We start from the raw sequence: 12,826 nt of genomic DNA, 5'->3' as shown, positions 1-12,826 counted from the left end.
CTGAGAAAGCAAGCAGGCAACACCAGAAGTGGTATGAGAATCCAGTATTACAATGAATCCAACTGTGAACGTCCTGTGAGCTGAACAGCAGAAACTGCCCCTGGCCGGCTGGCCGGGTCCTCAGTCCAGCATGTGGCGGTCTGTGTGTCCCGGAATACAGCTGGCCACCGCCGGGGCTCCTCGCTGATGGTCTGAGACATGCCTGGGTCTGTGGGTGGGGATCTCGCGGGCCTGGAGTTGGTCCTGATGAAGAAGTCTGTCCTGTGAAAGACCTAAGGAATGTCACACGGTACAGAAGAAGCTGCTCACATCCAATGAAGACGGGGCAAGCTGCGACGCTCTGTCCTTCTCTACAGCCTAATAAAGGAGAGTTTTGCAGAGCTGGCTCAAGTGTCAAAATTCCTGAACCTCCTGAGCTTTGTCACTGGGGCACTGTCTTGGGCAATTGAAGTCCTGGGGCCAGGGGTGGCTTCTGTCATGGAGATCAGTAGTCTCCAACTTTTCCTCACTGCGGTTCCCCAATATGTATGCTAATTAATATGTATTAAAATGTACAGTGTGCCGGGCGCTGGAGGCTCACACCTATAATCCTAGCTACTCAGGAGGCTGAGATCTGAGGATCACAGTTCAAAGCTAGCCCAGGCAGGAAAGTCCATGAGACTCTTATCTCCAATAAATTGTTCAGAAAAAGGCAGAAGTGGTGCTATGGCTCAAGTGGTAGAGCACTAGCCTTGAGCACAAAGAGGCTCAGAGACAGTACCCAGGCCCTCTGAGTCTAAGCCCCAGAACCAGCAATAAATAAATGAATAAATAAATAATAAAAATAAAATGTACAGTGTACATTCTAAAATATACTCAATAATTTTTCAGGAAATATTAACGGAGTATTTGTCCTAGCTGACTTTCTCATGGATAATCCAGTACCCATCTCCTATCACATGCCCGCAAGGCCCACAGCCATGGCAGTCATCTAGCTGAGCAGACAATGTATGGAGTGTTTGCCGTTTGATCTTCCCTTCAGGTCAGGAGTATCTTCTTCAACACCCAGATTAAAACCCACAGCTTACTATCTCCAGTGGCGGGGGACTCTGTCTATTCCTATTTCTATTTTGGTGCTCCTCCACTGTCCATGGCTTCATGCATTGACCCCTTCATTAAATAAAACGTGCGTCATGTCGCCACCAAACACACACCCAGCCCTGCCAAGAACCTGGGACTCTGTGCTCACTATACTATCTTTTCGTCCACCTGCCCAGTGGGCCTCTCTTCAGTTCTGCCCCCTAAGTATTCCTGGCGCCATCTCTTTCTTCATGTGTCCAACCATCATCTCTTAACTTTCACCACTCCTACAATGTCAGCCACCACTGTCCCCAAACTCTCATTGTCCATTCTGCAGCCAAAGGTGTTTGCAAGACTACAAATGTGGGTTGGGGCTGTAGCTCAGTGGTAGTGCACTTGCCAAGCATGTGCAAGGATCATCTCAGTTTGATCTCAGTTTGATTCACAGCACCACACACAGAAAAAGAGACTACAATTGCATTCCTAGCAGAGTCTGTGAGCAAAAAAAAAAAGTAATGTTCAGGAGCTCAGGCCTGAGGTCATGCCCAGGTATCAAACCCAGGGTCTCATGCATGCAAGGCAAGCACTCTACCACTGAGCCACCTTCCCAGCTTGAGGCCATAGCATTATCAGGAGAGGTGACTGGGAAGCTCCACCTGCTCTGGGGTGACCGTCAGTGATGAACAAACGAAGGATACAAGCTGTCATAGCAAGGGCCCCAATGGCTTCAGCACAAAGTGCTTCCAAGTCAGGGCTAGTTGTTTCTATCCCAATCAGGCTGGTAGACACAGCTTAACAACAATTCCCCTTACAATGCACCATGCCCATTCAGCAGGACCTGATTGTGAATTTGCATCAGGATCTGTAGTCTGATAGTCTCTCTCTCTCTCTCTCTCTCTCTCTCCCTCTCCCCCAACTCCTCTCTCTGTCTGTCTCTCTTGTGGCCAGCAACAAGGACCACAGCTCCCCATCAGGCCCGAGATCACAGGGGGCACAAGGACCTCTCCACAATGTGCTGGTCCGATAGCTGCAATTCTCCATTTCAGTAGGAACAGAAGTACCGCGTGCATTTCCAGTATATACCGTCTTCAGCCCATGATGGGTTTGGGGGACAACACTCCGCTATCATAAGTTGGGAAGGGTCAGACTTTGCTCCCTTGCCTCTCCAGGGACTGGCAGCCATGCTGTATACTGGTAGCTTTATTTATTTATTGTTTTACTGAAATGTAATTCATGCCATATAGATTGCCCATTGAGGCTTTGAGTTCTTTTCAGAGTTAGGTAACCATCATTGTTATCTAACTCCAGAATCACCCCCCAAAACACAAAGTCTTACATTCATTAAGGGCCTCTGCTGGTTGCTGCCTAGCAGCCACAAGTCTTTGGTGTAGATTTGCTCTTTTCAGACGTGTCCTATAGATAGACTCATACAGCACATGCCTTCTGTGCCTGGCTTCCAATGAGACGTGTTTACTTGTTGGAGAAGCACGTGGGGGCCAGGTCTGCTCTGCCACTGGTTCACGCACTCAACATGACCTGGCCAGTCACGTTGCTCCTCTCTCGTATCCTGGCTTTCAGTCTCAGCTTCTTCATGTGTACGACGGGGAGTTTCTACCCAAAGCATGCATCTGAGTGTCAGGAGGAGCTTTGGAACTGGAAAGAGCTGTCCTGGGAGTGGAGCCTGGTTCTGGGTCACACTGCAGCTCGGCCATTGCCCGGCTATAGGAATTTGACACGGCATCGGTTCAAACCAGAACTGCCCTGAGAGCTGCACCATGGCTGTCCAAAGATCAGGGCAGGCACCCAGACCGGTTCAGAAAACGCAGAGATCTAAGTCTTCTCAAGGCTAAGCCCCACCCACCTCCAGCCATGTGACAGGACCTGTGTTCTCCAACCACTGTCTTCCTTCCGTCCCCCCACTGACCACCAGGTAGACAGAAACCCCTGCTCTTTGGACCGAGGTCCCCTTCCTAGTTCTTAGCTAAGCATTTTTTTTTTTGCCAGTCCTGAGGCTTGAACTCAGGGCCTAGGCACTGCCCCTGAGCTTCTTTTGCTCAAGGCTAGCACTCTACCACTTGAGCCACAAGTGCCACTTCCAGCTTTTTCTGTGTATGTGGTACTGAGGAATCGAACCCAGGGCTTCATGCATGCTAGGCAAGCACTCTACCGCTAGGCCACCTTCCCAGCCGGGGATAAGCATCTTTAAGGACAATCCATCTTCACCCTGTGGCCAGGCCATGCACACACGTCTCTGACATCTGCTCTCTCAGTCCTCAATAATGACCGAGGGCACTTCCCGCCCTCTTAGTCCTGCCTCACTGGGCCAGCCCTTCGCTCTCTTCCAGGGAGGCCAGACTGAGATCATTCAAGCCCTGCCAGAACTGGCCTTGGGCTCTGCCAAGACTAAGTGCTGGGCAAGCGAGACATCTCCTGGGGATACTTCTCAGCCACAGCCCAGACTGAGCTCCCATGAGTAGGAGGGAGGGGAAGCTAGGCACTGGTGAGCGAGGATGCAGCTGCATTGCCAAGCAGTAGGAACGCTGTTTCTCAGATAAAAGACCAGTGTGAGGCACCTGCCCTCAGCCACACCAGCTCCCTCCTCGCAATCTCGTCTCCTGACAGCAAGCCCGTGCTTCCCCCTCAGACTTCATCTCCAAGCCCTGGTCCTCTGAGGGTCTGTGTTCCTGCTTCTACCACCACAGGAGAAAACAGCTGGAATTTTGTTGCTGTTTTCCATTGTTTGATTTTGGTGGATAAAGAGGTTGACCCAAGGTCTCGTTATGGATCCCAGATTGGTCTGGAACTAGCATTTTTCTTACCTTAGCCACAGAGTGCTAGGATTATAGGCATGTATCACCATGCCCAGCCGTGGTGGGGAATTAAAATTAAATACAGCAAGCCCCTGCTGAGGCTTCAGTAACAGAAAACAGAAATGTAAAGGAGGACAGATGCTGGACAGAAGGGAGGACTGTGCGGGGGCTCCCTTTCCCTAACCCACACTCCAGCCCTGAGTTCTGGCCTAGGCTAGCTCCTTACAGGGAAGGAGGAGGCAGCCCAGAGCTCCGTTTCAAGAACTGAAGGCAGTGAGTTAGTAGTGATGGATGGCAGGATCTTGCGGCTTGACTCTCAGACGAAGCCGGGGATTTCTTATTTTCTGAAATGCTAGGTCTTGGGTGGCTCGGCTCTGTACATGCACTCATACATCAAGACAGGATCGGAGCGTCCAGAGAGATTAGAAAAACGCATCTGACCTTACTCAGCTCTGAGCACAGCATGAGTCAAACTTTTTCTGAGCTCACTGTTTGTACAATGGCGTCCGTGCTGATGGGTTCTTGGCAAGGTAGCCCTCCAAGACCAAAACGCAAAAGGGGATCTTCAAGTGGGAGCCCACCGAAGTCGCTACAGAATCCCCCAAAGCTAACTGTGAATGGGGTGAAGCCATCAGCGAGGCTGATGTTGGAGCGCAGGGGGAGACGGTGATGCCGAATCGAGTTTTTCGGGCCTGTTGCTGCCAATGTTTGGTTCTTGGGCAGCTATCTCCGGCTCCCGGATGTTAACCAAGGAAAGTGGGAGGCGGTTGAGTCATTTCTTCCCATTCCAAGTGCAAAATGAAAGGAGACGGGTATCCTATCCAGATCTCCTGTCTTGAAAGACTCCCTTTTGGGGGGCACTCCCCTGTGACGTCATGGGAACGGAAGGGAGTTCATTTAAGGCCATCACAGGTCCTCAGAGCCGCCCAGAGCAGACACCTCCGAGGCCACTCGACATCAGACACCCAGCCGAAGCTGCGAGCCCTCTGGTTTTCTGAGTAAGTGATCATCTGGTTTGTTTTTCTTATGAGAGTAAAACTGAAAAGATAGTGTCTCTTAGAAAAACAAACAGAAAGTTTCCTTTATGCCTATATTTTAATGGATTATGTAAGTATAAATCAGTCTAAGAGACTTTTATTCATGCTTCATTTGGAGTTTGATGGGTTTTTCAGGGCAGTGGGAAGAGGAGAATGTTGGGAACAGTTCAGGAAGGTTCCAGAAGCTCTTTATGTCCCAGAGAAAGGGAATTTGCCGGAGCTGAGTTACAGCCATTGAGGCTCATATGGCCTCTGACCCACTACAATATACAAATTCTGATTTGCATGAATCAGATCGGTCTCTCTAGAAGGTTGTGTGAGATTTTATAACTGCTCAGGTTATTAGGTAACCATGCTGACATTCTTATTATCTGTGTCTGTATTTCAAATGCCTTTCTTATCACCTGGCTGTTGAAATTGACATTAATTCGAAAAGGGTTACTTTGTTGAAGTTCCATTCTTTCCTAAATAGCACATGGATATGGTTAGAATGTATGAATTCAGAGAATATCACATCGAAATTACAAAATTTGAATCTTTAGAAGATGACACCTTATGTCTTCGCTTAGTTTTCAGAGCATCCAACACTACTAACAGTATCATGAAACCAGGCACGGGTGGCTCACAGCTGTAATCCTAGCAACTCAGGAGGCTGAGATCCAGAGGACTGCGGCTTGAAGCCAGCCTGGGCAGACAAAAGTCTGAGATACTATCTCCAATTAACCAACAAAAAGCCAGCCTGGAGGTATTGATCAGGTTGTAGTGCACAGACAAGAGCAAGAAAGTCAAGAGAATGCAAGGACCCTGAGTTCAAGCCTTAGTACTGGATTTTTTAAAAAATCAATATCTATGCCTTTTTTTGGGCATCTACTATGTGCTGGGCAAATCTCAGATCTCAGTGAAGGAAGAGAACTCACCTATAGCCAGCTTTATATACCCAGACTGCAGCCAGTGAAGACAGCCCCTTCTAAATTAGCCTGGTGGAGTAGAGTGGCTTTGTACTCTGGTGTAGCAACCAAAGTCACAGCAGACCTTGCAGAATGGGAGCAGTGCCCACAGGTTCAAGCTAGAGTCCCTATATCAGCTTTGCCCACTGAGCTCCTGGGCCAAATGTGAGCATCCTGTAGCTATGGTAACAAATTATCATCTGTGGAGTGGTTTAAATAGCACACTTCTGGAGACCATTCAAGATATGAGCAGGACTGGAACCTTCTGGAAGCCCCAGAGAAGTCATTGCTTGCCTTCTCTGGTTTGTGGGAAATGCCTGCATCCCTTGACTTGTAGCTGTCCACCAGCTTTCCTCTGCTCTCTGCCCTGATTCGCTTTCCTCCTTCTTATAAAGACCCATCCAATAATCCATCACACAATCCTCGATCATCTCCCCACCTCCAGATCCCTAATCTAGTCCCTTTTGCAACGTCCCTTTGCCATGAAAGGCAGTATATTTGGGGGTCCCGGGAGTTTTGTTCTGCTGACCCTGCCTCCCTTCAACCCTAAAGATGGAGGAGTTCAGGCACAAACACTCTGCTCAAGCCAACCATTCGACATTAGCTCAACGCCAGACAGAAATTCAAGACTAAAAATTCCAGCAAACATTTTTTTTCACCCACCATTGTCAGAAGGGTTTGTGGTAACATTTTAAAGTATTGCCCAATAGTCAAATAAACATACTTGTGGGTTTTCAACCCACAGAAAAGAACAAAGCCAACATAACCAAAGCATTCCAAGAGCTTCCTGTGCTGCCGGTCAGAGCTGCTCAGGGCTCCGCGGGGAATTCACAGCCACAAACCACACGTTCTGCAGCTGTCTCTTCTCTGTCCGTTCTCTCCCTTCTGTGAGGCTTTAGCCACTGATTTCCAGCCCGGTGCCATCATCTCAGATGCTTGTCCCTGAATCCCAGACTCAGACGCCTCATTCTCTGTTTTCCCATCTTCTCCATGTCCATCATCCCAAACAGAACAAGTCCACAGTGAGGACTGTTCTATTGTTGCACTGTCGTAGCCACTTCCACTGCTGACACTCCATACCTGCAGGGTGCGCAGGTGAACACCCTGGGGCGTTGCCCAGCACTTCCATTCTCCCACTTGAATTGAATCAAAGATCAAAGCTCAGGGTCAAAACCTCAGGGCCCACTCACTTCCGCTCACCTCTGTGACACTCGGCTCTCACCAAGGCCACCTTTCTTTGGGATGCTTCCTACTTACCACAGCATTTCTCCTGTAGACTACAGGCTTCCTGAGAGCAGGTTCTTTCCTGTTTCGTTCACTGCTGTCCTCAGATCCCTGAGAGAGCTCCTGGCATGTGGTAGCTGTGCAGTCAGTTGTGGCTCTGTGGATAAATGAATGGGGGGGGGTGCAGCTCCAGCCACTGGGTGATGTGACAGGACATCACTGGTAGAAGGGATTCTTCCTATTATTATGTCCTCCTTTGGTGAAGACAGACAGCTCAGAGACATGGTGTGGACTGCTCAAGGTCACACAGCCAAGAAGGCTCATCCAAGATAAACCTTCTCTTACATGGTATTTCTTATTAGATACTACAAGGCCTTGACAAGCTGAAGAACCTCCTGTGTCCCTGAGTAACAGCAATAAGGGTAACGATTGTTAAGGTGTATCAAGTCTGCATGTCAAGTTGAGCTAGAGCACTGGGTGGACATGAGGGTGCTGGGGCTCATCTGAGTGGCAGAAATCTCACAGCGTCACTGTCCATGGGGCCTGTGGATCTCCTGCGGTCCCTCTGCTGACTGACACCCCAAATCCAAGAGTACAGGGCACGGTCCTGTCCACGTGGGATCCTAGAGCACTGGGAGATGCCGTGTGTCCTAAGGAAGGATACAACACTTCTTTCCCACAATCTCTCTTCATGGAAACCGGGAGCGACCTCCCAGGAGCAGCTGGGTGGTGAGGCTGTGAATGTGGCCGTGGAGGCCAGTGTGCACTGGGGTCACAGTCTGGCACCGTCGCACCGTCACTCACCGGCCAGATGCCTTCGGACAGTCGTTTCTCTGACCCAACTTACCAACCCCCCACCAGGAGCAAAAATCACAGTAGAGATGAACAGATAGGAGACTGGCAATGGGACCTGACCACTGGGCTCAATCCAGGCCTTGCTGAAGACCAGCTGCATGAGTGCAGACAAGCAGCAGGGACCCCACACTCAGCTCAGGGTTTTTATGGGCCAAAGGGACTGCTAAAAAGTTCAGAAAATAAACAGGAAGCATTTAGAAAGGTTTGTGTGTGTGTGTGTGTGAGAGAGAGAGAGAGAGAGAGAGGAGACCATAATGCTACTTATTCTTCTGTGAGTCTTACTACCTTGACTGGAACTCAGAGCCTCATGCTTTCATTTGCCTTGCTTGTTCATGGCTAGTGCTTTACCACTCGAGCCTGCCTGGCATTTTCAGGTTATTGTGGAAATGGAGTCCTGAGCATTTTTCTGCCCAGACTGGCCATGAGCCTCCATATCTGTCTACTGAGGAGCTAAGGATTACAGGTGTGAGTCACCAGTGTCCAGCTTTGTCACCCTTATTATCCTGTGGCTCACATTTTTCAAAGCCAACAGAAGAACCTTTTCATTCTGGAAGACCTCATCGTTACTTTGACACTTCTACTCCACTGGCCCAGACCTCAGACAAGGCTGTGATGCCTGTCTCTGTGTCTGCGGCCCCTGTGGACAGTGCGTACCATCACCTGGGGCTTCATTGTCTTGTCTATCTCCATTGTCTTATAAAGTCTTGGCACAAAGCAGATGCTCATTAAATATGAATGGTTCTTTAGTAACAATAATGATATGGTCATTAATAAAAGTGATCACTAGCTTCCATGCAACCACTGTTACAAACCAGCTGGCTAGGGTCCTTCTGACCTACTTGTATAGCAATCATGGGTAAGCAAGAAGGAGCAGCTCCATCAGTTACTCTGAGCTCTTGGAAGATTTTTTGCAATCCTCAGCTAGCAGCAGTCATGCGTGGCAGTGGACAGAAGCAGGTGGCGCCCTCTCCTGGCAGTGCTGAACTGGGGTATCTGGCCCAGAGTGCCTGACAGCCTGTGGAGCCAAGCTTCATGCTCTCCTGGCCTGGTAGTTGCAGGTATGAGTACTGGACAATCCGCAGCAGCTCAAGGGCTACAATAAATGGAATGGGCATGTCAGCTCTGCCCCACTAGTGCTGTGTTTTGCTTCTCCTCTCTTCATGTGACCAGCCCAGCTGCTGTGCCAATGATAAAAATCAAAAGTAGGCAAGAAAGACCACTGGAGACTTTCGGGGTCTTTTTGGTGCCAGTCCTAGGGCTTGAACTCAGGGCTTGGATGCTGCCCCTTAACTTTTTCACTGAAGGCTGGTGCTCTACTGTTTGGCCACACCTCCACTTCCAGCATTTTGCTGGTTACTTGGAGATAAGAGTCTCACAGAGTTTTCTGCCTAGGCTGGCTTTGAACTTCGATCCTCAGATCTCAGCCTCCTGCATAGCTAGGATTACAAGCGTGAGCCACCATTACCCAGGAGAAAGAAGCCTTTCATGGGACCCAATGTTGCAACACCAGGGGACTACTCGGTAGGGTTCATCTCAGCTCTCACTAAGTGTATTGAGCAGCCTGTGTACATAGCTAGGAAGTGGGAGTAAAGACAAGAGTCTGAACGAAAGTCCCAGGTGGAAAAGGACTGTGTTGGCATAAATAGAAGATTGTCTGTTGCGCTCCCAGGGGTTGAGTTCCCCTTCTGCTCCAGGCAGAAATGGTTCCAGGATCATCTGGAGTTTGTCAAGCTCATGATGGCAGAAAGTCAGGTGCAGGCTATGCAGGCCGGGTGCTAGGACAGTGACTTCTGTAACAGAGTTTCTGCTATGGTAGCAAGCAGCTGTGGTTGATTTGTAATTTCCTCAAGGCGTTCATAGAGTGTTCAAAGCAGCTGGTGGGTGTAGCATGAGGCGAGGGCAGCCTGGCTAGCTGTTTGGCTGGTCATCCCTCATTCAGGCAGCCGAAATACCAGATGCCAGCAAACAGCACTCATTCAGGAGTCAAGTCACCCCAGTTCCCAACATCTCTGCACACTTGAAGAAGAAAAAAATTCAACAGGTGCTGTCCCAGTGCTCTGGAGAGAGATGGCTTCCTACCATCTGTTCCTACCACAACTGCTTCAGGGCACTTCACTTAGCTCCAATTTTTTTTTGTTTTATTTTTTTGTTTTTTTTTGGTCTAGTCATGGGGCCTGAACTCTGGGCCTGGGAGTTGTCCCTCAGCTCTTCAGCTCAAGGCTAGCACTCTACCACTTGAGCCACAGCACCACTTCCAGCTTTTTACTTTTTGCTTATGTGGTGCTGAGGAATCGAACTCAGGGCCTCAGGCATGCAAGGCAAGTGCTCTACCACTGAGCCACCTTCCCAGCCCTCCAATTTTTTTTTTTTAAGGAAAGTAAACATCCATGGTTCAAAGTAGCTTCCAGCAGGTATAACAGCATCTGACAGGTTCAAAGCCTTGGTTCCCTCTTTAAATCAGAGGCCGGGAAATGCTTCCTTGTTTAAAAACAACTAAGTCAGTTTTAGCTAGGGATGTGGCTTCAATGATAGAGTGCCCATGTAGCAAGCTTAAGCCTTAGAGTTCAAATTCTAGTAACACTTAAAAATAAAAAGAAGTCAGCTTTTCAGACTGGTTCTGCTTTTGTTGTATGAAAATAAACATAGACAACATATAGATGGTGGGAGCTGTGTGCCAAAATTATTGTTGCTGGGTGCTGGTGGCTCACGCCTATAATCCTAGCTACTCAGGAGGCTGAGATCTGAGGACTGCAATTCAGCCCAGGCAGGAAAGTGCACTTGTGGTTAACTGGAGAATTAACCACCAGAAAACCAGAAGTGGCACTGTGGCTCCAAGTGATACAGTGGTAGCCTTGAGCAAAAGAGCTCAGGAACAGTGCCCAGGCCCTGAGTTCAAGCCCCATGACCACCACTACCAACAAAAACAAAAAACTCAAAAAAAAGTTTTGACAGTTGTTTAAGGATACAGGTGGACCTGATGCAACAACGAGAAGTATAAGTTGTCATGTCCAAAACGAGCTTTACAACGTCGGTCCAGGGGGAGGGGGGAAGGGAGGGGGGAGGAGAAGGGTTGGGTTGGGGGGGAGGGGGGAGGCTGGGAAGGGATGTGAAGGGTAAACCAAAGGAGGAGGCTGCAATGCTTGGTAATAAATGTACGCATTATCCTGCCCATGTAATTGTAACCCCTCTGTACAGTATGTTCACAAATAAAAAATAAATTAATTAATTAAAAAAATCATACTGGTAAGAGATTGTGCTTACTTGTAAATGTGATTCTAATTAATAATGCTACTTAATACTTATCAAGAATTCTTACACAAAATGTGTGCTAGAAGGAAAAAAAAAAGTTTTGACTAAAAACAGGGCAGCAGGCTCGATTTGGCCTGTGGGCTGCAGTCTTCCACCTATGCCACTGTGCACTTTCCCTTCCAGGTCACTGTGAATGGCATCCCAGGTCCTGCTGGAGCTCCAGCCCTCCAACCAAAGCCAGCCGTCCCCTCCCAACACCACCTCCTGTGACAATGCTCAGGAAGCCTGGGACCTGCTACACAGAGTGTTACCAACATTCATCATCACAGTCTGCTTCTTCGGCCTCCTGGGAAACCTTCTGGTCCTATCCATCTTCCTCCTGCCCCTGCGGCGGCGGCGGCGACTGAACGTGGCAGAAATCTACCTGGCCAACCTGGCCGCTTCGGATCTGGTGTTTGTCTTAGGCTTGCCCTTCTGGGCAGAGAATGTCTGGAACCAGTTCAACTGGCCTTTCGGAGGGCTCCTCTGCCGCACAGTCAACGGGGTCATCAAAGCCAACCTGTTCATCAGCATCTTCCTGGTAGTGGCCATCAGCCAGGACCGCTACCGGGCGCTCGTGTACCCCATGGCCAGCTGGAGGTGGCGGCGGCGACGGCAGGCCCAGGCCACCTGCGTGCTCATCTGGGTGGCTGGGGGCCTCCTGAGTACACCCACGTTCCTGCTGCGCTCCGTCAAAGCCCTCCCTGATCTGAACATCTCTGCCTGCATCCTGCTGTTTCCCCATGGGGCCTGGCACTTTGCGAGGATCGTGGAGTTGAACGTGCTGGGTTTCCTCCTGCCTCTGGCGGCCATCATCTTCTTCAACTACCACATCCTGGCCTCTCTGCGAGGGCGGGAGGAGACCAGCAGGACCCGATGTGGGGGTCCCCGGGGCAGCAAGACCACGGCGCTGATCCTCATGCTAGTGGCTGCCTTCCTGGTCTGCTGGGCCCCCTATCATTTCTTTGCCTTCCTCGAATTCTTGGTGCGGTTGCAAGTGCTCCAGGGCTGCTTCTGGGAGGAGTTCACTGACCTGGGCCTGCAGCTGGCCAACTTCTTTGCGTTTATCAACAGCTGTCTGAATCCGGTGATTTATGTCTTTATGGGTCGGCTCTTCAGGACCAAAGTCTGGGAAGTTTATCAACGATGCACACCTAAAAGTCTCATACCAATGTCCTCATCCCATCAGAAAGAAATCTTCCAAATGTTCTAGCAGAATTGAAATAATAATGAACCCAGAAGCCTGGCTTTCTTATCAGCCATTGCTGACATCCTAAAGACCACATGGCAAGCTGAGTAATGACCTCCAGAGAGATCTAGGACTCAGGCCCTCGAGTCTGTGAATGTTAATGTACAGGGCAGCTGGAACCTTTCAGCGATGATTAAGCTAAGGATCTCAAGTTGGGGAGCCGATCCTGAATTACCAGGCCCAGGTGCAACCTAAAGGGTCCTTATAAGGAGTGAGAGGGTCAGAGGAAGAGATGTGAAGACAGAAGTAGAGATCATAAGGAAGGGACCACAGGGGGGCTGTGGCTCTAGTGGTAGAGCGCTTTCTTCTGCTTAAGAAGTATGAGACTGAGTTCAAAACTGAGTGCGCACACACACA

The 12,826-nt window shown here is 49.5% G+C and overlaps 1 protein-coding gene across 1 annotated transcript; it reads left to right on the top strand.

The window, feature by feature from the left end:
• The first annotated feature begins 11,374 nt into the window (after positions 1 to 11,374).
• Bdkrb1 (bradykinin receptor B1) lies at positions 11,375 to 12,433 on the top strand. Its single transcript, XM_013014981.1, has one exon. The coding sequence runs from the start codon at positions 11,375 to 11,377 to the stop codon at positions 12,431 to 12,433; it is 1,059 nt and encodes a 352-aa protein (XP_012870435.1).
• Positions 12,434 to 12,826: the final 393 nt, after the last annotated feature.

The sequence above is a fragment of the Dipodomys ordii genome, unplaced genomic scaffold, assembly GCF_000151885.1.
Source record: "Dipodomys ordii isolate 6190 unplaced genomic scaffold, Dord_2.0 Scaffold2, whole genome shotgun sequence".
Taxonomy (NCBI): domain Eukaryota; kingdom Metazoa; phylum Chordata; class Mammalia; order Rodentia; family Heteromyidae; genus Dipodomys; species Dipodomys ordii.
This window is presented reverse-complemented; position numbering and strand designations above follow the sequence as displayed.

Coding starts and splice junctions, on each gene's coding strand:
- Bdkrb1 (XM_013014981.1), top strand. CDS start 11,375: ATGGCATCCCAGGTCCTGCTGGAGCTCCAGCCCTCCAACCAAAGCCAG.